The 26,049-nt window shown below is 42.9% G+C and overlaps 2 protein-coding genes across 5 annotated transcripts in view; one reads left to right on the top strand and one right to left on the bottom strand.

Annotated features, from left to right (window-relative positions):
- adamtsl5 (ADAMTS like 5) overlaps window positions 1-13,049 on the top strand; it is a 25,100-nt gene extending 12,051 nt beyond the window's left edge. For 2 of the 3 annotated variants that reach the window (XM_024296054.2, XM_036217150.1), the window contains 11 exons: window positions 1,080-1,252; window positions 2,136-2,196; window positions 3,677-3,782; window positions 4,162-4,289; window positions 4,476-4,599; window positions 6,627-6,713; window positions 7,050-7,213; window positions 7,561-7,762; window positions 9,585-9,689; window positions 12,306-12,377; window positions 12,453-13,049. In XM_024296054.2, the coding sequence (XP_024151822.1) occupies window positions 1,080-1,252; window positions 2,136-2,196; window positions 3,677-3,782; window positions 4,162-4,289; window positions 4,476-4,599; window positions 6,627-6,713; window positions 7,050-7,213; window positions 7,561-7,762; window positions 9,585-9,689; window positions 12,306-12,377; window positions 12,453-12,772 (1,542 nt within the window). In that variant the 3' untranslated portion in view covers window positions 12,773-13,049. Of the gene's footprint in view, window positions 1-403; window positions 1,024-1,079; window positions 1,253-2,135; window positions 2,197-3,676; window positions 3,783-4,161; window positions 4,290-4,475; window positions 4,600-6,626; window positions 6,714-7,049; window positions 7,214-7,560; window positions 7,763-9,584; window positions 9,690-12,305; window positions 12,378-12,452 lie in introns of those variants that run through there. The other variant, XM_024296056.2, reaches the window with a different exon arrangement.
- Window positions 13,050-16,405: 3,356 nt separating this feature from the next.
- Window positions 16,406-26,049, bottom strand: part of serinc4 (serine incorporator 4) — a 37,034-nt gene continuing 27,390 nt past the window's right edge. For both annotated transcript variants that reach the window (XM_036217145.1, XM_024294741.2), the window contains exons 3-11: window positions 25,062-25,240; window positions 23,454-23,533; window positions 23,274-23,367; window positions 20,993-21,204; window positions 20,345-20,440; window positions 19,246-19,372; window positions 19,064-19,176; window positions 17,609-17,762; window positions 16,406-17,522 (exon numbers count right to left, since the gene is read on the bottom strand). In XM_036217145.1, the coding sequence (XP_036073038.1) occupies window positions 17,315-17,522; window positions 17,609-17,762; window positions 19,064-19,176; window positions 19,246-19,372; window positions 20,345-20,440; window positions 20,993-21,204; window positions 23,274-23,367; window positions 23,454-23,533; window positions 25,062-25,240 (1,263 nt within the window). In that variant the 3' untranslated portion in view covers window positions 16,406-17,314. The remainder of the gene's footprint in view (window positions 17,523-17,608; window positions 17,763-19,063; window positions 19,177-19,245; window positions 19,373-20,344; window positions 20,441-20,992; window positions 21,205-23,273; window positions 23,368-23,453; window positions 23,534-25,061; window positions 25,241-26,049) is intronic.

The raw sequence follows: 26,049 nt of genomic DNA, 5'->3' as shown, positions 1-26,049 counted from the left end.
TTTCCGTACTGTGAAGGCTTTTAAAGCCCGATTGGTAGACTTCCAGAACTTCGTTTTCAACCAGAAAAGATTGCAACTGTGTGTAAAAACCCAGCAGAATAAGACTGCTGAGGACAAAGAGGGGAAAAAGAACAAAAAAATAAATAAAAAACAAAATACTTTTTTTTTAAAGAAAGTATTACTTAATTATCATTTATTTAATTTAGATTAGTTAAATTCATAAATTGATGTCTGAGGTTCACATAGATGATAACTATGTAGGTTTTTACATCCATGTTGACCTGAAGACGTCTTGTTTGTTCAACTCTACCTCCAGAATGAACAGATGTTAAACTTTTGTAAAGAGTTTTTTTTAGATTTTTGCTTTTGTTCGTGTGAAAAAAACAGACATAATTCATATTTATTATTTTAAAAAAAGAAGGACATGAATGAAAATCCAAATTTCTTAAAGGCTAAAGTAAGACTATGCGGCTCCTTTTAGGTTTGCATCAGTAGAAATCAAACCCAAATGGTTCTTTTACTGTTCAAGGTTGCCGACCCTGATCTAGTCACTGGCTAAAGCTAACCTCTCCTTTAGTTTGACACTTGTTGAGGAAACCGTTTCATTTTCAATAGTAATATTTGCTGCACAGTTACATTTCCCCAATTGGGATTAATCGTCTTTCTATTCTCTCTGGTTTCAGCGTTTTTATCTTAGCTGTGGAGCTTCTTCCACATTTAATGCCCTAAATGCCATCCATCCATTTTCTAAACCGTTTTGCCCCTTTCGGGGTCACGGGGCTGCTGGAGCCTATTCTGGGTGAGGGCAAGACACACAGGTCGCCAGTCTGTCGCAGGACCCAATGCCTGAAGTGTTTTCACTAAAATCTCTTGCTAACTGTGACGATGGAAAGAGGGTTTGCTAACCTCACCTCAGTGGCAGGCGAGGCCGGTAGGCTGTACTCTACTCGATCTTGTACATCGGGGCCTGCCGGAGGATGCTGCAGCAGCCTTTTGCTGCTGCCCCCTCCCAACCCTGCAAAGGTGAGGCAGGAGTTCAGGCTGGTTCTGCAGGTTCATGCTGTGTTCCGGCTCCTCAGGCGTCTCTGGTGGCGTCATGGCATCTGTCTGCAGAGACGTTGTTGGGGCGTCCTTTGCGAGCGCGACGGCAGCTCCACCTCAGAAACGAGTGGTTGCCATGGAGCGGGTGGTCTGTGTGCTCTCGCACCTGTGGAGGAGGAGCCTCTGTGCGAACACGCACCTGCGTCACCAGGTAAGACGAACACTACAACAGTTGTACTTTCAAATGTGACTTCCTTTGATGGTTAAAAAAAGCTGGAGATACTTTTGATTTGAATGTGAGGAAGTTTACCATCATCATCACCACGCCTGGTTTTAAGTGTGGAACACATGACGATGAATGTGTGGATTTAAGGAAATGATGTCACGCTTGATGTGTACTTTTCCTCTCACATGTTTCGTCTCAATCTGATCCATGAATCCATCCATAAAGATTCAAATAACTTTGTGGTGATACGATACAGTCCACTTCTTTTACCCAAATGGATTCACTCTCGATATTTATTATTTATTTGGCATTTAAAACTATAAATTATGATGTGTTTCACAGAGAAACTCTCTTTTTATCTTAAGTGACATAAACAAAATGTAAACAAAATAAAGGCTTCAGACATTCAAACCTGTTTTGTTTAGTTGTGGTTAAATAAAAGTAATTCATATTCATTTAGTTTAGGGATTGTTCTATGAAAAGAGTTTCTCTGTGGTTCAGCTTCAGCCAATTGGAATTGACCTGAGTTGGTAGAAGCTAGCTTGTGATTGGACGTCTTTGTTTGCATCACATGTACATGAAAAGGCAAAAAAAGTACAAAACGTGACAGGAAGAGGAACTGATGATTAACTTGATAAATTCTATATCTTTTTACCAACATGATAATAAGCTCATATCTGTGGTTTAACCCATGCTGCAGTTACTCCTCTGGTTTTAGGGACGTATCTGTATCTTTTACGTCTCTACTGATGTGTATTTAAACCAAACACTAAAGGGGCGGAGTTTTTTGGTTCAGAGAGGAGAACGTGAACATGATAGTCTTGTAAAAGCTCCCACAGTCTCACTTCATCCACGTTTTCCCCTCCAGGAATGCAGTCGGGAGACCGTGTGCTGGAGAGCCCAGACAATACAAGACCTGCAACACCAAGGTCACTCCTCCATCTAAGTGTGCTAGAGCGTTTCACTGTTGGGGGTTGTGTATGTGTGTGTGAGTGAGGGGTGGGGCAGCAGGAAGTTTATCCAAACTATTTTGAGGAATGCAACTGATACAACTGAAAGGGTGTGTGTTTGTGTATTTTTGTATTTGTTTGTGTGTTTGCTTGTGTGTGAGGGTGTGTGTGTTTGTGTGTTCATGTTGATATTTGTCTTTTTGTGTTAATCTCTTTGTGTGTGTTTGTGTGTTCATGTTGATATTTGTGTTTTTATGTTAATCTCTTTGTGTGTGTTTGTGTATTTGTGCTGATGTGAGTTTTGTGTTTATCTTAACACTTGAAAATATAACATTACACTGTGCTAGCGTCATTTTTGTGTTTGTTTTTTGTGTGCTTGGGGATGAGCCTGTTTTTGGTCAGTATTTATTTTGTGTGATTGTGTTCATATGTTTTTGCATACAAAAGTTTGAGTGTGTCTTCATATTTTAGTTTGTGACGTTTTTCTGTGCTTGTGTGTTTACATGTCTTTGTGTGCTTGTCTGGATACTTGTGCTCATGTGTTTGTTATTGTGTGTTTGCTTCAGTTTTTGTTAGTGTGTCTTTTGTGCTTTAGTAGGTGTGCATGTTTTTTTGTTAGGGGTCGTTTTTAGTGTTTTTAACGTTTATTTTGTATGTGTGGGTCTGTTAATATTTTTGTGTATTATTATTTGTCTTTGTGTGAGTGTATTTGTTGTCTGTGTTCAATTTTCTAATGTGTGTTTGTTTTTACTTTTAAAGTGTTTTTTTCTAAAACATTTTTATTTGTATTAAATGTGTTTTTGTGTGTGTGTTGTTGGAGTAAAACCTTGTGGTTGTTCATGTCTGTGTGATTTAGTGTGTGTTTGTTGTATACGTTTTGCAAGTGTGTTTGTGTAAGTGTAGTTATGAGTGTTTTGTGTGCGTTTCTGTTTATGTGTGTGTTTTGTTCACCATTATGCATTTGTCCATGTGTGAGTTTGTGTGTTTAACTGTGTGGTTGTTGATTTGTATGTTTGTAAACATTTGTATGTTTTTCTGTTTTTTATTTTGTGTTTGTGTTTGTTTGTCTCTGTGTGTAGGTGTGGTTGTGTGTCTGATTGTGTTAGTTGGTTTGTGTAAATGTTCTTGTTTGAGTGTGTGTTTGTGCGTCTTTTTGTCTGTATTTCTGTTTGTGTGTTGCCTTCTTTGTTTTTGTGTGAGTCCATATGTGAGTTTGTGTGCTTGTGTTTAGGTGTGTGTGTTGTGTTGCTGCTCAGTGAACAACAGCAGAGATAATTGATGTGAAGGTCAAACTAAAAACCAAACCCAGAGAAAGCTCAGATTTTGCAGTGCAGGTGGTCTGCAGGTGAGCGGGCTCAGGTTGTGGTTGACAGATGAGGACGAGAAGTTAAGAATGTTGAAGCTTTGACTCCTGAACGTTTGTTAGACTGAAGCTGCATGTGGTCCTGTGTGTCTGCAGGAATGTCCTCCTGGGTCCCAGGACTTCAGGGAGATGCAGTGTGCTGTCTTCAACCAAAGACCAATGGTGGCAGGACACTCTTTCAAATGGACGACTTTTCATGGAGGTCAAATCACCTTGACTTGTTCAGTCTGTACATTTTCATGAGAGCTGCTTTGTTGCATCACTTCTTACCTCTGAAGGCCCAGTCAATGGCAGGTCTTGACCTAACACAGGTTTGGTTCTGGTCTGACCCAGAACTGGTTTCCCCTGATGGTCCTCTTGCTTTGGCAGGTGTAAAAGCTCACCTTACCTCTGGTTTGAGGTAGACAGCAGAGCTCCGGTCCTCTTGAGAATGAGGGTCTCTGTGGACTTGCAGGTGAACTCTGGTGGAGTTGACTCTAGTGTGAATGCAGATGGACTTCAGAAGCAGACTTCAAAAGCTTGTCAGGCATGTGTGATGTGAACATAGCAGACAGGAATTTTAGAATGGATTCTTTCTGCAGGCTCAAACCCCTGTGAGCTCAGCTGCCTGGCTCTGGGACACAACTTCTACTACAACTTTGGCCATGTGCTTGATGGGACGCCGTGCAGCCAGGAACCAGGAGCCATGTGTGTGAGCGGACGCTGTCTGGTGAGTCAGTGCTTTATTGTCAGAGCATGGGGCTCTCAACCTGTTTGTGTGATGTTAAAGATGACCACAGCTAGACTGAAAGATAAAGCAGTATTGATAGTGTCTTCACATAAAGATATAAAACAGGAGATGTTGTCTGTTCACCAGAGCAGAATTCACCGACCAGGTTTGCCTGCTGTGTTGTAGAAGCCGGGCTGCGACTCCATCCTGGGTTCAGGTCAGGAGGAGGATGCCTGCATGGTGTGTGGGGGCCATAACAGCACCTGCCTGCAGCACCGCAGCGTTTACAGGAGCAGCAGGCTGGAGGCCGGTATGAGAACAGTACTGGAAACACGTGTGCATCCATGCAGAGAACACAAACACACTTCAGTAAGGAGAGTCTGTCAGAATGGAGAACACACCGTCAGTGCAGAGAACACCTGTCAATATGGAGAATGTGTGTGGGTTAGTACAGAGAACCAGTAAGATGGAGAACATGTTGTTACGGCCCTGAGAGGCAAACCTGTCTGGACCACCAACTGTGTCCTGTAAAGAAAGAAAATGAAATGATTACCCAGCAAACATTTCAATGTGGGCTCCATATGTTTTTTTTTAGGTAGGGACTCAGTGGTCCCTACGCTAACCAGCTGCTCGGTGATAAGTGTAGCGAGTTAGCGAGCTTCGCTGCCCAGTGAGCCAAACTACTGAGTGCTCACTCAAGCCAGTGTGGGCAAACACAGGTGGGCTCACCAATTCAGCCCAAAGGTAAACCATATGGGCCACATTGAAATGTTCGCTGGGTGTAGTTTGCTGGTTCAAATAGAAAAATCAGAGCAAAGGGATTGGAAACTTGGCCAAGTTGACTGGCTCCATCTGTGGATATCTCACTTAGAATTAATGTGAGACACATATGATGTAAGGAATAAGGCATATTGACGTGCTGTTCCCATAAATCCGAGCTCCCCAACTTTTGAGCCGCACGGCAAATTAGCTGCTCGCCGGCTGTCAAACGTGATTTTGAACTAGACACTGCAGCTCCGCATGTGTGTCTGTGAATGTTAAGGTGCACACACGGGCTGCATCGGCGTGCATTCCATCAGCCACCCACCAATGAAAAGTCCATGCAAATGCCAGTAGATGTCCGAAATTCTGCTCTGTTTATGTTTGCATGGAACTCCCACTGAAGGCAGCTGCCCGAATTCGCGCTGACGCAGCTGCAATGGAAGACACGTCGATCAGATTTAGACACATAGACACGTAGATCAGATTTATTGGTCAGGAGTTCTACAAAATCTACAAAAAATGAAATATTTCAAAGATTTTGGGGCTTGAAACTCACTCTGGAGGTGTGTCTGGATGACAGCCGCTTCCTTGGTGTCTCTGCGTCTCTGTGAGGGAGTTTGAAGGCGGTCCGGACATGTCAGGATGCAGAACACCAGCAGCAGACATAACACACGTGTATGTCAGTGTAAGAAACACACATGCTCTTCAGTATGGAGAACACACACACATCAGTACAGAAGATATACATGCATGGAAGTCAAACAATATGCAAGTACATGGTTGAGAAAGGAGAGCTCGAGTCTCCACAAAGGAAACCCACGGGGTCCTTTAATCTTCACCAGATGTTCAGCCAATGGAAACTACGAGTTTTTTGTAGTTCTGCCTGAGCTGAGGGTGAGCTGTTCAGCAACCACAACCTAATGTTTAAATCTGTAATTCCTGTCACATCCAGCAAGCTGAAGACGTTGAACAAAACAGGTAAGCTCAGACTAGAGGAACTCTATTGACGAAAACCTTTGGCAGTTCTGACCAATTAACAGCAGTTTTAATTTTAAGTTTAGACTTTGAACTAGTATCGGTAATAATGAGGTTAGAGTCAGACATCTCAGTAAATGAGTTCATGAGAGCCGTCACAGACATACTCTCATGTACATGACATCCTCATAGACTGACACCAGAGCATCAGTCTGCAGGGCGTTTGGACCGGGTACTGTAGATACCCTCGACCAGTGGATGCAGTGTGGGTGCTGGTCTGTAACTACAGAACAATGACTCTAGGATTTTCTTGAAGGATGAATGCAGAAGAGAAAAACTTCTTCTACCCGACATGCCAAACATTTAAAGGAAAACCCAAAACTAGGAAAACACAACAAAACAGAGTCATGTGCATGCATGATTCAAAATGACACAACACAAAAAAAACTTTTAGAAACACTGAAAAATCTCTTTTAGGCACTGGGGGAAAATTTTTGACTGTCAGAGTAAAGTTACTTGAAAACTATAGATTTTTTAAAGTTTTCATTAAAAAACAAAGTAAAAAAAAAGTCCAAACTAAACCTAACTTCTGTTTGTCAGGTGGCCCGTTCGGGTACAGCCAGGTGGCCATGATTCCAGCCGGAGCCACGCACATCCGGGTCACCGACAACAGCAGGAACTACTTGGGTAATATCTGTCTGGTCCCATGTCACACATGAACATACACCTCAGAAACTCTCCCCAGAGACAGCGGGGTCGCCTTCCCCTCTGGTGTCTTCACCTATTGTGTTCCCAAGGCACCATAAGGACATCTATTCTCATCAAAGTAACTTTAGCCCCAGTTATTTTGGAGCTCTGTTGGGGGTTGCTGCTTTCACTGTGGTGTCAGGACGAACCCCCACAGCAGACAGAGTCCTGTTATAGCTGCTGCCATTCTACAGTTAAAAAATGTTGTTTTTGAAAGACAAGTGAGTACTTTTTTAAAATAGAGTTTTAAAAAGGCTAATTTCTCTTTCTACTCAGCTTTACAGAACAAACACTCCCAGTTTGTGATCAATGGGAACTGGAAGATCAGCGTTCCTGGTGAGTACAACATAGCCGGAACCAAGCTGCTCTACAAGCGCTCAGCAGACACCTGGGAGAGTTTTGAAGTTCCAGGACCCACCCAGGAGGACCTGCATCTGATGGTCAGTTTCTCAGAAATAAATCCATCCATCCATCCATCTGTCCATCCATCTGTCCATCCATCTATCCATCCATTCATTCATCCATCCATCTGTCCATCCATCTAACCATCCATTCATTCATCCATCCATTCATCCATCCATCCATCCATCCATCCAATAATCCATCCGTCCGTCCATCCATCCATCCATCCATCCATCCATCCATCCATCCATCCGTCCATCCATCCGTCCATCCATCCATCATATATTATCGTATTATTGGACTATCTGCATGAAACTCAAACTCCACTGACTTTGGATCTAGCCAGGATTTGACTCAAGACCTTCTTATGTTTTTCTGTGTTCAGGTTCTTGCCATGGACAGAAATTCAGGGATTGAGTATGAATACTGGCTTCCACCAGACCTCTATGCCCTCTTCCATGGGGGGAGGAGCTCGTTACGCCAGGCTCTCCACACTACCAGCTTCTTTCAAAGGAGTCAGCCTTCCACTACAACCAGTGCCTCTGCCACCAGCAGGCCTCTGCTGAGCACAGGCCGACCTCAACCAAGTAAGAAGCTTTTTTTATGGACTTGTGGAGAATGGCAGAGTACAGGAACTTCACTGCACTGAAGTTCAGCTTCAGCAGTAATCTAAGCCCTCTTCTTCACTCAGAGGGAAACCGCAGTGATTCCAAACAGGATTTCTTCCTTGTTTGACAGAACAGCGCTTCACTGGACCAACATCATTTCTCACAACATGACAGACATTCATTCAGAGTCAACATCTCCATCCTGCATTAACTCCATCTGTTTCATTTTTTTTTAAATTGGCTGCTCTTTAATGTCTGAATCAACAGAATAAACATCACTGATCATTTTCATTTTTATTCATGACAGCTTTTAAAATTAAGAACTGCAGGATATGTGGCGAGGGTGGGATAGTCCACAGGAAAACCAGTCTCAGGAGGAGGGCGTGGGTGTCCGGAGGACAGGGAAGAGACACAACACAGAAATACTGGGAGATCTGTTAGAAGACAAGAGATAGATGCACACATGCATGGTTAAAAATAGAAAAGAAAGATCTTCTGTTTGAAATATGTAAAAGATGGACGTGTATTTACATTGTCCTACATTTTTATGTTATGTAACTCTTCTTTTAATCATTTAACGCTTAAACAGAGGACTTCTGTGAAGTAGCTTTAACAAGCAAGTAAAAATATTGCAACTTTTAACCCTCTAACACCGGAGCTCCAGTGTTTATGTTCTGTGATTAACTGTAACTTTTCAACCGTTAACATGATCATTCCAGTAGATTCTGAAGGAGAAAAGCGACTTGAGCGTTAATTTTGTTAACGGTTGAAAAGTTACAGTATGTTTCATTTTTTGTGTTTAAGCGTCATTGGCAACGCCTCAGGTGTTAAAGGGTTAACTAGAAAAAATAGTTCACTAAAAACTGGTAAAATAGATGTTAATTAGTCATGTGAGAAAGTTTAGTGAGTTCAGCTTTAGTATCTTCAGAACTATTGAACATTCTTGATCAAATGTGATTCATATCTTCATTAAAAACCCTCAAACATGAATGACAACTTTCCTCCAAAATCACAAAAAAAGTTTTGAAAGCAAAAAAAAAGTATTTGAAGCTAATATTTAATATTTAGATTTGCAAAATTATGAAAATGTTTTCTTAAACTTTATATTTTGTTTGCAATTTGGGAAATTTTGATCTCAAAACTGACTTTTGCTTGCAATGTGGTGGCACAAAAATCACTTCATAATCTTCTTGTTGTTAAAATGCCTTTGCAGGTTATTGTTCCTGTTAAAGTCCCTCTCCAACTTTGATCTATTCTTAAAGCGTTCTCAGTGGTCTTTATGATCATTATGCAGTTTTTAGCAGAATCCAAAAAACCTGTGTTGTTTTTTAAGATATTTTTCTCCAGAGCAGCAGGAGTTCATTAGAAATTCACTTCTGAGTTGTGGGCGGGACTGTTGACGTGAAAATAACCCTCCATTGATATCCCAGCATTCCTTTGTTTACACTCTCTCATACAAGCTTACAGCCTCTCACAATCCTAAGCTAACATTAGCATAGCAGCCATACAGATTCCAGCTCAGACGAGGAAAACAAAGACGTTCATGGATCTATTTGTCTGCAGGTGGATGATCAGAATGGGGCGGAGCTGGGAGACTGACCCGCCCAGCATATTTCCTACACCACAAATACAGTCTTTTTCCAACTGCATTTTTTTCCGTTGCTTAATTCTCAATGATTTGAATAAAGAGATACTCAGGCATTCTATTTGAACTTTAATCATGAAAAAAATGCTACAAGGAAATGTTAAAAACACCATTTTCATCTTTAATACAGTTATTATGTGTGTGTGTGTTTCCTAGTTTTGAAGAACGTGAAGCGCCCCCTCGGCCGCCCCCACCAGCCCATCGCTCGACTGGAGCGAGAGGAAAGCCTGAGGAATGTTCCTTTGCTGCCGTCACCTGGAAGTAGGTCCCTCCCCACTCGCCTCCTGATCAACACCAATAATCCTCACAACAACAAAAAGGCAGATATGGGCAAGAGAATCTGGCTACAGTGTATACATATGGTGCTTGAAAGTTAATAGCCGGAAGTCCCTCCCCCTGAAGGAGCCAGCCACAAATAAAACATCATTTGCGGCAAAAATCATTGGCCGGAAGTCCTTGCCTGGAATCCCCCGTTTGAAGCTTTTGACCTTTTTTCCCGTTTCTTCTCTCTTTTTTGACATTTTTTTGACGTTTTTATCTGTGACACTCTCAGTCACAAGGAAAAAACGGGATCAGCTGGATGATCAGCTGATTCACAGAGAAGAAAACATCACTTCACCGGCTTTTTCTCTGGAGGTAAACGGGTGTACTTACACAAATATGAACACTTGTTAATAGGGCTGAGTTAATAAAATCGATCGATAAAATATAAATCGAATTAGCACATAAAGCTAAAGCCTGCTAGCTTAATCCTAACGTTTAATGGAATTTCCCATAGGACAGCTAATGCTAACGCTCGGACAAACTAAATATACATTACTGAATAAATGAACATCTTTATAAACTCACAGACATGAGTTTTACAAACTCTTATAAGAAATTGTATTTTTTAAAGTAATCATTTGTGGTCTAAAATGTTGTTTTTTTCCTCATACTGTCTTCTTCCTCTGGAATAAGGTGTAATACCACAGTGCAATACTCCAGGAGAAGCAGAACAATGTTTCCAATCTTAATGATCTAAACATTTTGTTAGAACTTCTCCTTTAGAGAAACATTGATTCAGTACATCGATTCAGCCTCTTGTGAATCGAATCGAACTGTTTCTAAAAATCATAATAATACCCAACCCTACTTCTTAATACTGACTTGAATGAAATAAAACGATTAACGTTCTCTGTCCCATTTAAAGCTCATTTTGCACACTTATCTGTTAGACAGCTACAGGTAATTCTCATTTAAAAGCTTCTAGTGTGTTGCTGGGTTTGAAATAATAACATATGTTGAAGATTGCCCTTCGCCTCTCCATGATGGTTCCTCTCAACCTTGCATGGGCCTGTTTCATGGTGGCTTTTGGTACTGTCCTCTATAAGATAAGTGTTGTAGAAATGTTCCTAAAAAGTCCAAACTCTAGCCTGTGAAAGTCAGAAAAGATTTAGAAGAATCTGATTTATTGGGAGGCTGAACTCCCAAAGCACTGCATTTGTGAAGTGTGTTTGGGGGAGTGAGTGGGGCAGCCGACATGAGCAAGAAGCCAGTAAAACTTCTATAGCATCAATACAAGTTTGTGATTTTTGTGAATGGATGCAAAAGCAACTCTCTTCTGTTCATGTTATCTGGATCAGAAAACAAAGTTAAACAAGTTGCTTTGTGTCAAACCTCGATTGTAAACCAAGAACTCTGTTTGAACGAGAGTGTGCAGTTGTTACTGTGTTTGCTCTTTCATCTGATGCCACAGCCTCGAGCTCAGCCACTATCTTCCCCCTGACGGCCCCTTCTTTGCAGCACTTGATAACCTTGACACAGTTTTGAATTCCAGCAGAAATGATCAGAAGCTGTCCTACCAAGGTGACGTTGAAAACAAAGTCTGCTTCAAGGTCTCAGAACTCTGTGTTCTTCTGTGCTCATGATCTTAGAAAAACGAAATCAATGACCCTTTACTACAAGAGCTCCAGTGTATATGTTCTTTAATTTACTGTAATTTTTTAATTATTAACACAATCAGTGTAATTCCAGTAGTTCTGAAGGAGAAAAGCGGCATGAGGCACAAAGAGACAGAGTGACAGTGAAAAGTACACAGTCTAAAACTACAACTTTTCTGTTGAGCAATACTTTAAATGTTAATAAAGCATGAACAGAAGTGTTTTTGATGAGCATGGATCGGTAACGGACATTCTTACTGCTGGTCCCTGACCCCTGCAAATGAGGGAGAAATACTGTATTTTCATCTCTACAGTCTGTCTAGATACAAAAATATGATCACATTTGTCAATAACATTATTTTATTGTGAAAAATTGGTTATATTTTGAAAGTTGACTGGATTTTCTGATTTCTTGGCATAATTTCCTGCCAGAATAGACGCGGATCGTGCTAAGAATAGACCAGACGCCAAAACGATCGCTGCACTGTGTGAGGCGGCCACGGAGGACAGCGGCGCTTTGAGTCTGGTGTGAACTACACCATAAATGAGCAAGGGCGCCAATTGGAAGCGACCTCCGTTTTGTGCTTCCCTGAGCAGTGTGTACCTGACTCCTCTACACCACTCCCTACAGCAGGTGTCCACACAGTAACTTGGCATCAAAGCTGGGGGTGTTTGTGTCTTTGTGGTAGGGGTTTTGGTCCATGCTTTTGTGTGCTGAGCCACTACACGTTTTCAGTCATCACCATGGTGATTGGAGGTTGGTCCTGATTTATCATTCCTATATGGGACCTCGCCCCAGGCCGGGTCCTGGGCTGCATGGCACCCTAGGCGAAAAAATGAATTTGGTGCCCCCTGTAGGGTCTTAAATTCAAACATTCCAGCCGAGGCTCAAACTGGGTAGCTCTTTGTTACAAGGCTGCCACTCTGAGGTCATGCTGTGCTTCTGCTCCGCCTGCAGGGCGCTGTGGGAAGTGTTTGCGAGTCCGAGGCCGGAGGGAGCGCAGCAGACAGTACTGCCAGAAGGACTTTGGTGAGAACTTTGGTCGTTCTCTGCTCCTCCGTGTCGCAGTGAGGCAGGCTGACCTGCTGCTCTGTTCTCTTGCAGTGTTTCGTGGAAAAGTCCTTGAGAGGGTGCAGAGCGGAGAGGAGACCCGCTACGACGTCCAGATCATCCACACCTACAGGAACCGCTACCGCCTGGAGCACCGGGAGTTTCTCTGGGTCCCAAACGTGTGTGATTGCCCTCACCTGGAGAGGGGGAGGCAGTACGTCTTCATGGCACGGCGCCACATTAACTATGAGCGTACGCTCAACCGCATCCTGCTGGAGGAGGACAGCTATGTGGTGCCGTACCGAGCCAGGGAGGATGAGCTCTTGTGGACCCTCGAGGGGCTGTGCAGCAACAGAAGACCCCTGCAGCTTTGAGAGGAGGGGCGAGGGGCGTGTCAGTAACAGAAGGGCTCTTTCTCTCACCTGATGGACCTTCATGCCACGAGGTTCTGGAGATTTCTGAGGACATGAAACTGTCGAATAACCAAAAGTCTGACCAAGAACCGGCAGAAACGGAAAGAGACCACTTTATGGAAGCTCAGGTTCACCTGAAGAAGAAGAACATGTGTCCTGTTCCTCCAGAGTTTGTATGTGTGTGTGTGTATTTGTATCACTGTGTGGTCAAGAAATATACCAAAAGTGATCTAAGTCAGCACTTTTTTCAGTCTGACACATGAAATGTGACACAACAAAGCAGCTACTGGTGCTTCCAGACCAGGGAACTGCAACCTGAAAGCCACAAATGTCCCCCTCCCACTTTGGATAAAATACAAATTAAAAGGCAGTACATTTAAGGGTGGACACATTTGGTCCGCTTAAAGCAGGGGTGTCAAAGTCAATCATACAAAAAATCCAAAACACACCTTAGGTCACGGGCTGAACAGGATAAGCATTTATTAAACACTGTAAAACTATTTTTTTAAAACTTTAAAACCATAACTTTTTAACATAATTATGAACTAGATATATAGCATTACCTGCTTTAATGCTACTGTGAATGCTGGAAGAGGAATTTGACAGCTGAAGATTCTAGTGCTGATAGTTGATAGAAATTGAAATTGAAATTGCTGAAATTGATAGATAAAAATGCAGAAGCTGATAGCTGAAAACACTGAAGCTAATAGCCAGCTAAGATATTAACTAAATGCCAAATTAGCCTAAAAAATTTAAAAAAAGAAGAAAAAAACTTAGGCTAGCCAAACAGTTAGCATGTAGCTGAAAAAAATAGTTAAAGTTCAAAATATCTCAAAAAACTATAAAAAGCCTAAATTAGTCGAAACAGCTAGCTGAAATATTAGCTTAACTCTAAAATAGCCTAAAAAAAATCTTAGTAAATGCCAAAATAGTCCAAAAGCTAACAGAATGCCAATTTTTAAAATTGTAACTTTTTTTTAACATAATATTGATTAATAAAAATGTACGAATATTATTCCAGAATAAATCAACTTAAACCTTAAATAACTTTCAATATTTTACTCTCCATGAAAGTATATTTTGTCAAAATTATGCAAGTTAGAAATAACCTCAAGATAACATCGGGTCATTAATAACAATAAAATGATCTGGAGGGCCGGATAGAATTACCCAGAGGGCCGGATCCGGCCCCCGGGCCTTGACTTTGACACATGTGGCTTAAAGTGAACCAGAGTCTGTTTCCACTGATAATGCGAAACAAAGTTTCAGTCTGAATACACACAAACAAATCCTAGTGCAGGACCAGGAACCGCTCTAGGGTTCTGGTTTTGTTTCCAATAGGAGTGACCTTCTGTTCGCTCTGAGATTCCTCAGTCTGAATACAAAACGAACCGACAGCCGAACAACTGAACCATAACGGCCACCGTCATGCAGGATTCCTCCGCGGTACCAAAGCTGCAGTAAAAAGTGTTGAACCGGGCCTTCATACAGACGCTCAAAAACCATCAGGAAAATACAAAGTTTGAATAAGTCAAAAATCCTGGACAGCATTTTCAGACTGCAGCACATTCATCTATCTCTTCTGTTTTGACCCGCCCCCATAGCTGCTGGCCAATGACTGAAGAGATCTTTAGTCACATGGTTTTGTTTACAAAGTTTGGTCTGACACACAAATTTCTGGTAGATGCCAGTCTGAATACAGACCAAACGCAAGGTTCAAGACTCGATTCGGATCAAATAATCTATCTCGGTCCGGACCAACGGAAATTTCCAGTCTGAATATACTCTAAGTATTACTTATTCAGTACTGCTTTATGTCATTAAGCTGAAAGATTTATGACCAAGCTGCTTCTATAACAGATAAAGTTGTATACACCACTGCTGGCAATACACTCTAACAATACGACCAGTGAGCACAAAGATCTCAAATCCTGACTATAGTCTTCTTAAAATGTTTGACCTTCTGTAGGCTTTGTATATGAATAAAATCCATTTAAGCACAAATTCAGGCTTACAGCAAAGAGGAGAAGGTACATCACGATAGTCTAAAAGGGGCCATACCATGATTTTCTAAGTCTTTCAGGGTAAACTATATCCATATATATGAACATATATTACCTCTGGAAGACTAGAACACAAATTATTTATGAAATATGAGTCATTTTGGTGAGTTTTTTCCAACCAGGAAATAAAACGACTCGATTCCTGAAGCTCCGCCTGCCACCGTTTTCCTGAGGTCATTCTAGAGCGTTCTGGCAGCGTGTCTTTGTTTCTCCCACGAAAACAAACATCTAAACCTTTGCACAGATGGATGCATATGCCATATCACCGCTAGCTCCGTGGAGATATTGGGTGTTGGTGTTTGACTGGGGGCGGAGCTGAGTCTTCCTGAAAGGAAGTGACATCAGATCGTGAGGACCCACTCGTTTTCGTGGGTATGGGAGGGGCTCCTGCTTAGAACGCAGGTTTTTACAGTATTTTACAGAGTTTAAGTCGCTTTAGAGTATAAGTCACACTTTTGAGAAAAAAGTCTGAAGTTTCAGAGCAAATCCGCCAAGCTCAGCTTAGCTAAAATAAATAAATAAATAAAAACAAGAATATTAATCTTTTGATCTGTATAAGAAAAATATCAAAGTTTTAGAGGAAAACAATCAGATTCTCTTCCATGTTTGTTTAGACGACACTTCTTCTGCGGTCAGTAGCTCTTATACTCCGATGCAGCGCTCTCTAGTGGTTGTTAGAGGAAACAACTGCTAAAGGACAACCGATGTTTACTGGGAAAACAACAAATAAATGAGGCTTTTGATGACAAAAAAAAAAAATTACAAATAAGTCACACTCCTGGCTTAACAATGAAAAAAACTGTGACTTATACTCCAGAAAATACGGTAATCAGAAACGCATGAAAAATACCGCTTTGAGGTTCTTTATAGTGAATATTGAACAGTATAAAATCCTCAAAAGGTCAAAATGTTGTTTTTTCATGGTATGGCCCTTTTAAGTCACACCAAGAGAAAATGATGTTTGGACTTGTGTTAGATACAGTTTTCATTGGAGAACAGTTGCTGCAGCAGCATAATCACATGATAGAGTAGTTTATAAAAGCATTAATATTAACCTTTCTCAAAAGTAAATAATTTCATACTCAATAAAGAGCAGTGTCGTGTTGTTTTTTAGGGGGAGGTAAGGCTTTGCGGCTCCATCTGGGTTTTGGGTCAGGGAGAGATCTTCCCAAATGTCTGTTTTCGTGTTGAAGACTGACTGAACTCACCTGAACCAGCAGCAGGTCAAAGTGGTTAGTACGATCTGAGAAGGTCCTGCTCAAATCCTGGCCAGGACCTTTCTGTAAGGAGTTCTCATTGGTGAGTAGGTTTTCTCTGGTTTCCACCCACTGTCCAAAAACATCTTTCATATATTAAACTTTCTGTGCATCCCTACGACAAAGTGGCAGACTATCATCCATAGATGGGATAGGCTCCAGCAACCTCCTGAGACCAAAAGGGATTAAGCGGGTTTAGGAAATGGATGGATGGGTTTGTGGTGTCAGTCTTTGTGTTTGCTTGAAAATGTGTGAAGAATGAGCAGAGAAACCAGAAGAGTGCAAACGCCTTTATGATGGAGCTGCAGGAAGCAGTCTTAAAAAACATTTGATGTCAAACAGGAAACGTCATCACTGGGGGCTGCTCAGTTTCTCTGGGGGGGAAGGCAACAGTAAGCGTTAAAATCACACAAAAGAGCAATGACGGCTCCTCCAGAACCGGTCCTGCCAGGACTCAGGGGACACCCGTCCAGCAGCAGACCATGACTGTTCACAGAAAGTCTGTCATTTCTGTTCTTGTTTCAGGTCTCTGAAGAGCACTTCTGTGCAGCTCAGGGTCATAACGTTCAAATCAATCATTTTCATGTAAGGAAAACACTTGAGATTTTTCCTTTGAACTGTTTTATATCTAAATGTCGAGGTGTTGGACTCCCTGAATGCTCCAGGGCTTCTCTGACCCAGGAAGGACCCTCAGCTTCCTGAGCTTCGTCAGGGTTTCTACTGCTCACTTTATGGCAGCTTTCTCACTTCTGGTGGGATCAAGCCCCCCACCCCCCACCAGATGAAAGGACAAAAATGTCAGCAAGCAGAGTTGGGGTGGGATGAATCTAAGCAAACTTTTATCCATCATTTCTGGCAGTTCTGAAGGGTTTGTTGATGCTGGGAGGTCATAAATAAAGGTGCTCCTCTGCAGAATCATCTCAACACAAAGCCCCTCTTAAGTCTACATTCAGCAAAAATAAAAACACCAAGAAACAGTAAACAATCAGACGAGTTCTTCTTGTTCTCCAGAAGCAACTCCTGAATACTTCTGAACCACAGTCCTCTCCTTTTCCAGGAGACCGGCCTCTTCAGGACCAGTTCTGCTGCTTTTCTCTCACGTTGGGAGTCTTTGGCCCACCACCTCATGCGGGGGGGCTCAGAGGCCTTTCAACACAAGGTTTGCTTCCCGATCATCTTCAGCATCAGACGGTGACGCTAACATGGCGGGAGGACGCTGGGCGGCGTTTGATGCGCGATCGTCTGGGTCTGGACTCGTTTTGACAGCTGCACAGAGGGCCCAGCAGCAGCCACAGGTACAGGGCCACGCAGGCCCAACAGGAAGACATCTTTACCCAGAAGGTAGACCAGCTGCCGTGTGTGAAGGTGGTCTCTAGCACTGCAGACTCGTAGCTGGAAGCAATGATAAAAGAGTGCAATGATGATAAAGCACTGGAACGCAGGAATTTGAGTGAACCCAGGACGTTGGACCAGCTCACCTGAACCAGTTTGTAAGGGTCATCATGACGTAGAGCGAGGCCAGAAAGAACACAAAATGAAAGAAGAAGTAACTGTAGGCCACTCTCTGCGTCTCGTTATGAATGACCTTCTGACAGCCTTTGTCCTCGTCATCAACAACAAACTCCTCTTCAGCTGGAACACAGAAGAATAGAAATCTTTAAAATCCCAACCTAGAGACACCTGCAGTGCATGATGGGAGCTGAACCGCTGCAAGAAGCTCTTAGGTTGACTGATGTTTCTTGCAAGCCAGATGCAGACCTTGTATGTTAGAGTAGTTACTCCCTCACAGGTGGATACGAGCTGTCTGCATGAGAAAAATGGACAAACCGGTCCCAGGACACAGGTGACCCACATGATATCAAGACTGTCGACCACTCAGAGAACCCATAGACCACAGGTGTCAAAGTCAAGCCCCGGGGACCCTCCACTGGCCCGGACAACCCAAAACCCCCATATGGGTGTATGTGACTGACGCCGTAGTCCCAACTGTCCTTACTGTTAGTCTTCTTTTAAACAGTCATTTTCTAAGACATAGTTTCTGCAGAGCAGCAGGAGTTCATTAGAAATCACATTTTGGTTTGTGGGCGAGATTGTAGACACTGAAGTTAGCTCTCCGCATTTCCCATCATCCATTTGTTTACCCTCTTTCCCGTTAGCTTAATATGTCACAAACCCAAGCTAACTTTAGTGTAACAAAAACAAAATGGTGAACAACATCAGAGCTATCCCGCCGTACAGTTCTGATCCAGATTCCAGTTTAGACCAGAAAACAAAGACGTTCCTGGATCTATTTGTCTGTAAGTGGATGATCAGAGAACAGAGCAGGGAACGGAGACTTTAGCTCACCCATGACAGTTACTGCTACACAAACTTTGGCTTTTTTAAACTGAAAGTTTTAACCGCTCCTGATATATCACGATTTGAAAAAAAAAAACGTAGAAATGCAGTTTTACTCTTAAATTTATTTTACAAATGTCCTCCATTCTGATAAAAATGCTACAAGAACATGTTAAAAACACCAAAAACACAATTTTCTTTGGAGTGGGTCGTTAAGCAACACGTGAGGGTAAGTAAAGGTGAAGTAGGTAAGATGCAGGTACAACATATGTATTTGTAATGTTTCTGAAACTGGAAGCCCAGTGGTGCTGCTCAAGCACAACCGTTGCATGTAGCTTGAGGAGATCTGACAGTCAGAGGGTATTTGTGTAAACATCTTAGGGGCGTCCTGTGGGATCATGTGTATCACGTGCTGTGCGTCAGTAAGAAGCCAGTGCTCACACCTGACTGAGTGCTGCACACAGGGCAAGTGTCAGCAGACGCTCTGCTGCTAACGGCAGAAACAGCTCCCATCATGCACCTCTGTCTGACCTCCCCTGCTTCTTCTTCTGTGGTTTTCTGCATGTCTCTTCAGAACGTGTGAGTGCCATACAAACCTGTGTCTTCTTCAGGGCAGCAGAAGCAGCAGGTTGCTTTCTGGAACTCATATCGGTAAACCTTTATCATCCAGAAGGGCCCGAACACCTCCGCCAGGTAGGAGGCCTCGTTGCTGCAGGTAAAGAGGAGCATTAAATGCAGGTTTCTCCAGCTGCTCGGTTTTGGACGGGAATCTACTCACCAAGCAAACAGGACGCAGCAGTACATGATGAAGGCTCCGATGATGGCCACCGCGTTGCCTTCGTTCTGGATGCCGTCCTGTCCCACGTTGGGATAGCAGACGGTCATGTTCCTGCCCTGATGGAGCACTGACACAGAGGAGCAGGTCACATGTTTGCTCAAAGCTCCTCACGGGAGTTTATTCACTCTCAGGTTTTTTTTCACAGATGAGTCACATTTGAAAGTCTCAGCAGCAGAAAGGGCTCAAGGTGGTCTAACGAAGCTTCAGATGTAAGTCAGAGAAGCGGCTGTGCTGCAGAGCTCGACTCCACCTCAGTGGAGGTTCACTCTGCTCTTCTGCTGATGAATGACTGAAACTATCCCATGTTTTTCTGCCCACAGATGCACCCCCACAGCACACTGACATGGAGAGATGCAGCTGACCCCCCCATGAATGCTCTGAGCTCAGATTCACCAAAACCTTTTCTCCCTCCATGGTTCCAGTGTTGTGGTTTTGGCCTTAAACTGGGAGCTGAACCCCAGCGTTTTACCGCAAACATGTAAGTGTGAGTTGTTCTTTAGATCCTCACAGGAGTCGTGGGGGGTGGAGGGCTTGTTTGATACACTGTAAGGAGATCTGTTTTGAAGTCATAGAGGTCTGCTCGAGAACACGTTCTGACATCGCTGAGCCGTCATTTTGTCAGGAATGCACAGAAAGAACACCTCTTTGTATGTTCCAATGGCAGGCCACCAGCTCCGTGGACAGCATGTCTGAGCACATCACCTGTGGATGTGTGGAGCAGGTGAGTCATAGCAAATGGAGGGAAGCTTGTGCGTGTCGGCGTGTGTCAATTGAGTGTATTTTGTTAGCCTGTACAGGCAGCAACAAAGTAATATCCTTAGGTAGCAGGTTTCTCTGTAATTATCTGCTTTACAGATGGGAACGAGACTTCTCATTTCTAATCAACACAACTGTACTTTGCCATTTTCCAGAGGCGCAAACACTTTCCTGACGTGTTAATGCTCACTCCTGGAGCCCAGCCACGGCTTTGATTACACTCTCCGCATACACAAGTCAGCGTGTCGCGTGTGCATCTGCTCCAGGGGGTTGGTTAACATACCTTTTTCTGGAGGACGGCTGGAGAGAGCAGAAAAAGTCAAATACATGACATAACAGCTGATGATGGAGGCCTGAAGGAGACCAGAGCGAGGCTGTTCTGCAGGACGAGAGACAACAGTCACAAACACACAAACACAACACAACACACACATTTCCCTTGTTGCTTTGTACAGTTGTGTTAACTGTTACCCAGCAATTACTGTAAAGGCAAAGGAATCTCACACCTGTACAGGTATCATCAAACAGCTGATTTTCTGAGCAGTTTTCATGGTAAACAGCCCCATGATTTGTTCTAATGTGTTTATCATGGATGAATGAATATATAACATGGATGATTCTGAGTAGAGATGATGCTAAGGAACAACATTAGAGAACACATCAGGATTTCTCAGATTCTACTTTACACAACATTACACTCAAACATGCGCTGTCACTGCACATCTTCTCTGCTCTAGTAAATACTTTGAAATGTCAGAGACAAAGTCAACTGAGACAAATCTATCCAGCTGTGCAATCGTGGGCCTTAAGTTAACCACTAATCAAGATGTCTTTTCGTTTTCTCTTGCTTTCTAGGAAGGTTTTCTTTCCCCTCCCTCCTGTGTTGGTCTGAGGTTCAGGTGTGCCTGATGAAAAGCAGACAGTTTCTCACTCTGCTTCACGCATGGTGTCACAGCGATGAAGGACATGAGGCCGCACAGCCCCAGGTTGACCCACAGCAGGACCTTGTTGAAGTGGCAGGCGATGGGATGCGTGTAGTACTTATACATGAAGGTGAAGGCCATGGTCGCAATCGTGTAGAAGAAGAGGGTGGCGCACATCACAGCCAGGTACCAGCGCTTGTTCTCTGCAGCTCCAGTCAACCTGAAGCATCCCAAATGTTTTGTTAGCAGAAAGCAGTTTCTGGTGAAGCATAATGTAAGTTTCTGCCAAAAGTCTCCCACAAGCGTATATCAGCGTGTGTGGACAGTCCACGGTCGCAGGACACTCTCCACGCCTGCTCTACTCCTCTGCGCTGGTGAAACGCTCGTGAGAGTATTTTTACACTCCTGTGACCTCTCCTTCTCACCAGTGAACGTATTCCTACGCTCCTAAAACTAGTTCCACCCCCTCGTGGAGGACTGTGCACTCGTGGAGCTTCTTCTGCACGCCCGTGTGAAACATTGAAGGAAAAATTAAAAATACCCGTGTATCATTTGTTTTTCAAATTAAAACTAAAAATAAAAAGAGAAAAAAAGACTTCTTTATCGATTTATCAATGTCTAAACTACTGTAGTAAAATGAATCATTTTAGACGTTCCCATTTAAAAAAAAAGGAAAATGAAACAAACATTTTAAACGTTTAAATAGAAAAACAGCTAATAAAAGTGTTGGATCACGGGGTGGAAAGACTCAAAGAGAGGAACTCTTAGAAAAGGGTCATTATGGTCAAGCAGAAGTAGTTTGGTTTCAGAGATCTTAAAATATTGAATTTAAAAGTTCTTTGTCTGTTTGTTCCGTTTTTGATTTAATACTTTAATGGGAACACAAAGAATGTATCTGTTTCTCTATGATAGTTTAATAAATGATCATTCTATAAAATAGTCAATTTTAGTTGGTATTTTTTTGTTTATTTTAATTTGAAAAACAAATGATACACGGATCCAATTATGGCATCAGTTGGTAACGGGGCGGAGCCAATAGAAAAGTGGTCAATCACACGCAGGTTTCCTTTTGTTTTTTCACACAAACTCCAGCAGCAGTCGTTACCAGGCAGGAGTGGTTTCACGAGCGTGCAGGAGTGGTTCCATGAGCGTGCAGGGGTGGTTCCACGAGCGTGCAGGACTGGTTCCACGAGCGTGCATGAGTGGTTCCACGAGCGTGCAGGACTGGTTCCACGAGCGTGCAGGACTGGTTCCATGAGCGTGCATGAGTGGTTCCACGAGCGTGCATGAGTGGTTCCATGAGCGTGCATGAGTGGTTCCATGAGCGTGCAGGGGTGGTTCCACGAGCGTGCAGGACTGGTTCCACGAGCGTGCATGAGTGGTTCCACGAGCGTGCATGAGTGGTTCCACGAGCGTGCAGGAGTGGTTCTATGAGCGTGCAGGAGTGGTTCCACGAGCGTGCAGGGGTGGTTCCACGAGCGTGCATGAGTGGTTCCACGAGTGCGTAGGACTACAGGAGTGCTCGTGGAGGCAGAATTGCGCCTGTGGAACGTTTATTGCACATGTGACATTTGATGTACGCTCGTGGGGTACTTTTGGCGGAAATGTAACGTCATACATAAATCAGTTCATTCTCCAGTTTGTGTTTTCAATATCAGCAGCAGGTAAGAACAGCAGAAACTCCTTCAACGCCACAGCTGCACACATCCAGGCTGAGTTTGTGAAGGCAGAACCACAACTGAACACAGTCGCTGGTTAGTTGGTCAGTCAGTGAACTCGGGTTAAGGTTACTGTTCAATCATGAGAGTAAACATCAAATTAGCCAACGGTTCTCTCCTTATTAGCAGATTATAATAAAAACTCCATCAGGCTAAAGACGCTAAACCCCTCAGCAGACATCATTCAGCCCAGACAGGTGAGGCCAGCTCAGGTGTTAGTGTGCAGGTGTCTTGTTGGAGCGGGCAATGTTGAGAGAGCTGCTCTGATAGGCAGCAAAACACAACAACAAAGGAAAAAACAAAACTACAGAGATCAACAAAATGGAATTAAAGATTTACAAACAAAAAACTCAGAAGTAGTGATGTAACGATCCAGTCAAGCGAGTTTTAAAGTTACAATTTCAATTTTTTCAGATTTTTTATTTTTTTTCCCCCCTAATATCAAACTGTCGCTTTTCTCCTTCAGAATCTGCTGGAATGATCATGTTAACGGTTGAAAACTTACAGTATGTTAAAGATTTTGTGTTTAAGCGTCACAGAACTGCCTCATGAATCACATACACACACTCACCAGTTCTTGTTCCATGTGTGAGCGAAAGCTGTGATGAGGATGAGTTGGATCAGGATGAAGGCAAACCCCCCCACCACACCAACATAATGCCAAGCTGAGCAGGAGAGCACACATTCATTTTAGAAGGTGGAGACCAGACACCACCACCCCGCTGCTGCCCTCTAGGGGAGCTCCTGTTACCGTGCAGGAAGGACTCTGTGGGGATGAAGAAGGCGGCCGTGCACATGCCCAGCAGCGTGATGAACTTCAGGAACCAGAAGCTGCAGAGGGAAACATGCAAACCTTCAGGTGTTTGTGTGGAGGTGGAGGAGCAGCTGCTGTTCTTCTGATGGTTTGTGTTCATAAATCAGCTGCCGTCAGACTTTTGTGCTGAAACTGACTGAGAATCGAGTGTGAGCTGGTGTGTGTGTGTGTGGGGGGGGGGGTTGCTTCTTGTCGTCATGTCTATCTCAACATCTGACCACAACAGGACTCTAGTGCAGTGAGTGTAAATAGGAGTGTCTCATTTACAGTTTTTCTCCATCGTTTTGATGCATTTCTAACAACCGAATTAAACTTCTCACAACAGTTAGTGCAACCTCCACAACATTTAGTCATTGTGCACAACCTAGTGCCAGTTTGATGTTCAATAAAATATCATTTTAGACACAAACCAATTGATCAAGTACAAATCTCCACAAAATGATCACTTTTGACTTTTTTTTAAATATTGAGCAAAAAATGCCCAATAGGAGAGGAATGAGAACGTCTTAAAATGTCATTATTTTAAGTAGATTAGCAACAAACCTTTAAATATATTCATGGGCTACGTTTTCCTTTTTTACAGTAATTATCCAAAAACTTGGCAATGAGCTGTTATATTAGCATTATGCTAGCTCATTTGGGTAACTTGGCGTCTACTGAGGGGTTTTTATAGGCTAATTTAGAGTTTAGCTAATAATTTAGCCACAGGCTAATGTTTTGGACTAATTTGGCTTATTGAGGAATTTTAGGCTGTTTTGGAGTTCAGCTAGTATTAACGTAAAGCTGCTTCAGTAAGTTTTACTGAGCCAAAAGGAGTTTTGTTTTGTTTTTTCTTTCCATTTGCACAATTCTGTGAAAGGTTGCAAATAAACTGTAAAAGGGCATATTCTGTATTTTTTAAGTTAATTCTAGTTTTCAAAATGCCGCGCATGATACATGCTGCATGCTGTCTTTTTTTACATGACATTAGGAAGCACTTCCAGAGTATCAGTCTGAATGAAAATATGATGAAATCTATTGACTCGATCGTTCGAAGAAGCTGGAGTCAGAACTTGTTTTTTTGATAACACAGACACTTTTATTGACATAAAAACTTGATTTTGAACCATTTTGAGCTACTAAGTAGCATTTTGAGAAAGTGACTCACTGCAGGTTATCTACCATGTTTTGCATTTTGCACTAATAATTTTGAGAAACGCCTCAGCAGTGGTGCAAACTCTAATACTGTTGTGAGAAATGTACTAAACGATTGAGAAAAACTGTAATTAAACACACCGCCCACAAAGCTGGTTCTTCTCAGGGTGGTCCTCCAAAGCCTCAGAGAGCTGCAGCTTCCACAGAGGCCCGGCAGAGAGGAGCAGCGGTCTGGGGTGTTAAATCCTAATCTGGCTGGGTGATGATCAGCTGCAGAGGAAAGTGTGACGGAGGAGCTTTAAATAGTCCCCCTGGCCTGTGGGGTAAGCACTTTCTCCGGCAGGCTGTGTTGGAGGGATTAAAGCGGTGACTGAGGCTGTGTTTGTATGAGCGGTGGGGGGGGGGTCTGACCCGTTGTGAATGAGGGCTCTGAAGTCCTGACTGGACTTCACGTCGATGAGGAAGATGGCCATCATCAAGTAGAAGCAGGATGTGCCGAAGCAGACCCTGTACACCGCCGAGTAGCCCACCAGCATCTCACAGTGGCCCCCTCCGTGCGCCTGGTCGCACACCACGTTGAAGAAAGGCACCTGAAACACACAAGACAACCCTGAAGGGACTGGTGCTGACTCCAGAGTCTGAGGAGGAAGCACCGCCTCTATGCAGCACACAGAACCAGAAGGTTTCTGAGAAAAACCCCAATAAAATAAAACATTTTTTGATCCAAAGCAGGGAAGTTCTACTATCAAGCGGCTTGAAGCCTCTGTCACACATTTTTCTATTTTACTGGAAAAACAACCATGAACTTCTGATTGATTTTGGTTTTGTTGTGGAGGTGTGGACATGTATTATTAAAAATGTTTGATTTTAAAGAACATCTGCACGGTCTGCACGGTCTGCACGGTCTGCACTGTCTGCACCATCTGCACGGTCTGCACCGTCTGCACTGTCTGCACGGTCTGTAGTGTCTGCACGGTCTGCACCGTCTGCACTGTCTGCACGGTCTGTAGTGTCTGCACGGTCTGCACCATCTGTACCGATTGCACCGTCTGCACGGTCTGCACTATCTGCACTATCTGCCCTGTCTGCACCGTCTGCACGCTCTGCAGACAATACATCTGATCAATTCCAGCACAAAAACTGCAATCAATACGACTATTACTTTTTAGGACTTAATCAGGGAAAAATCCCATAAGTTTTCTTCTTTCTTTATTTTCATTACTCAAGTGTTATAATTTCATTTTGTATTATTTTGATGTTATGTATTGGTATTTAATTAAATATATAAATAAATATTGTTGATTTAATTCAGAATGATCAAATCAAACTTTATCTGTATAGCACTTTCCCCAAAATCCATTTTACACAAAGTGCTTTACATAAAAACATAATCAAATTT

The sequence above is a fragment of the Oryzias melastigma genome, linkage group LG3 (assembly GCF_002922805.2).
Source record: "Oryzias melastigma strain HK-1 linkage group LG3, ASM292280v2, whole genome shotgun sequence".
Taxonomy (NCBI): Eukaryota; Metazoa; Chordata; class Actinopteri; order Beloniformes; family Adrianichthyidae; genus Oryzias; species Oryzias melastigma.
Note: the sequence above shows the minus strand (reverse complement) of the source record. Positions and strands in the feature narration are given on the sequence as shown.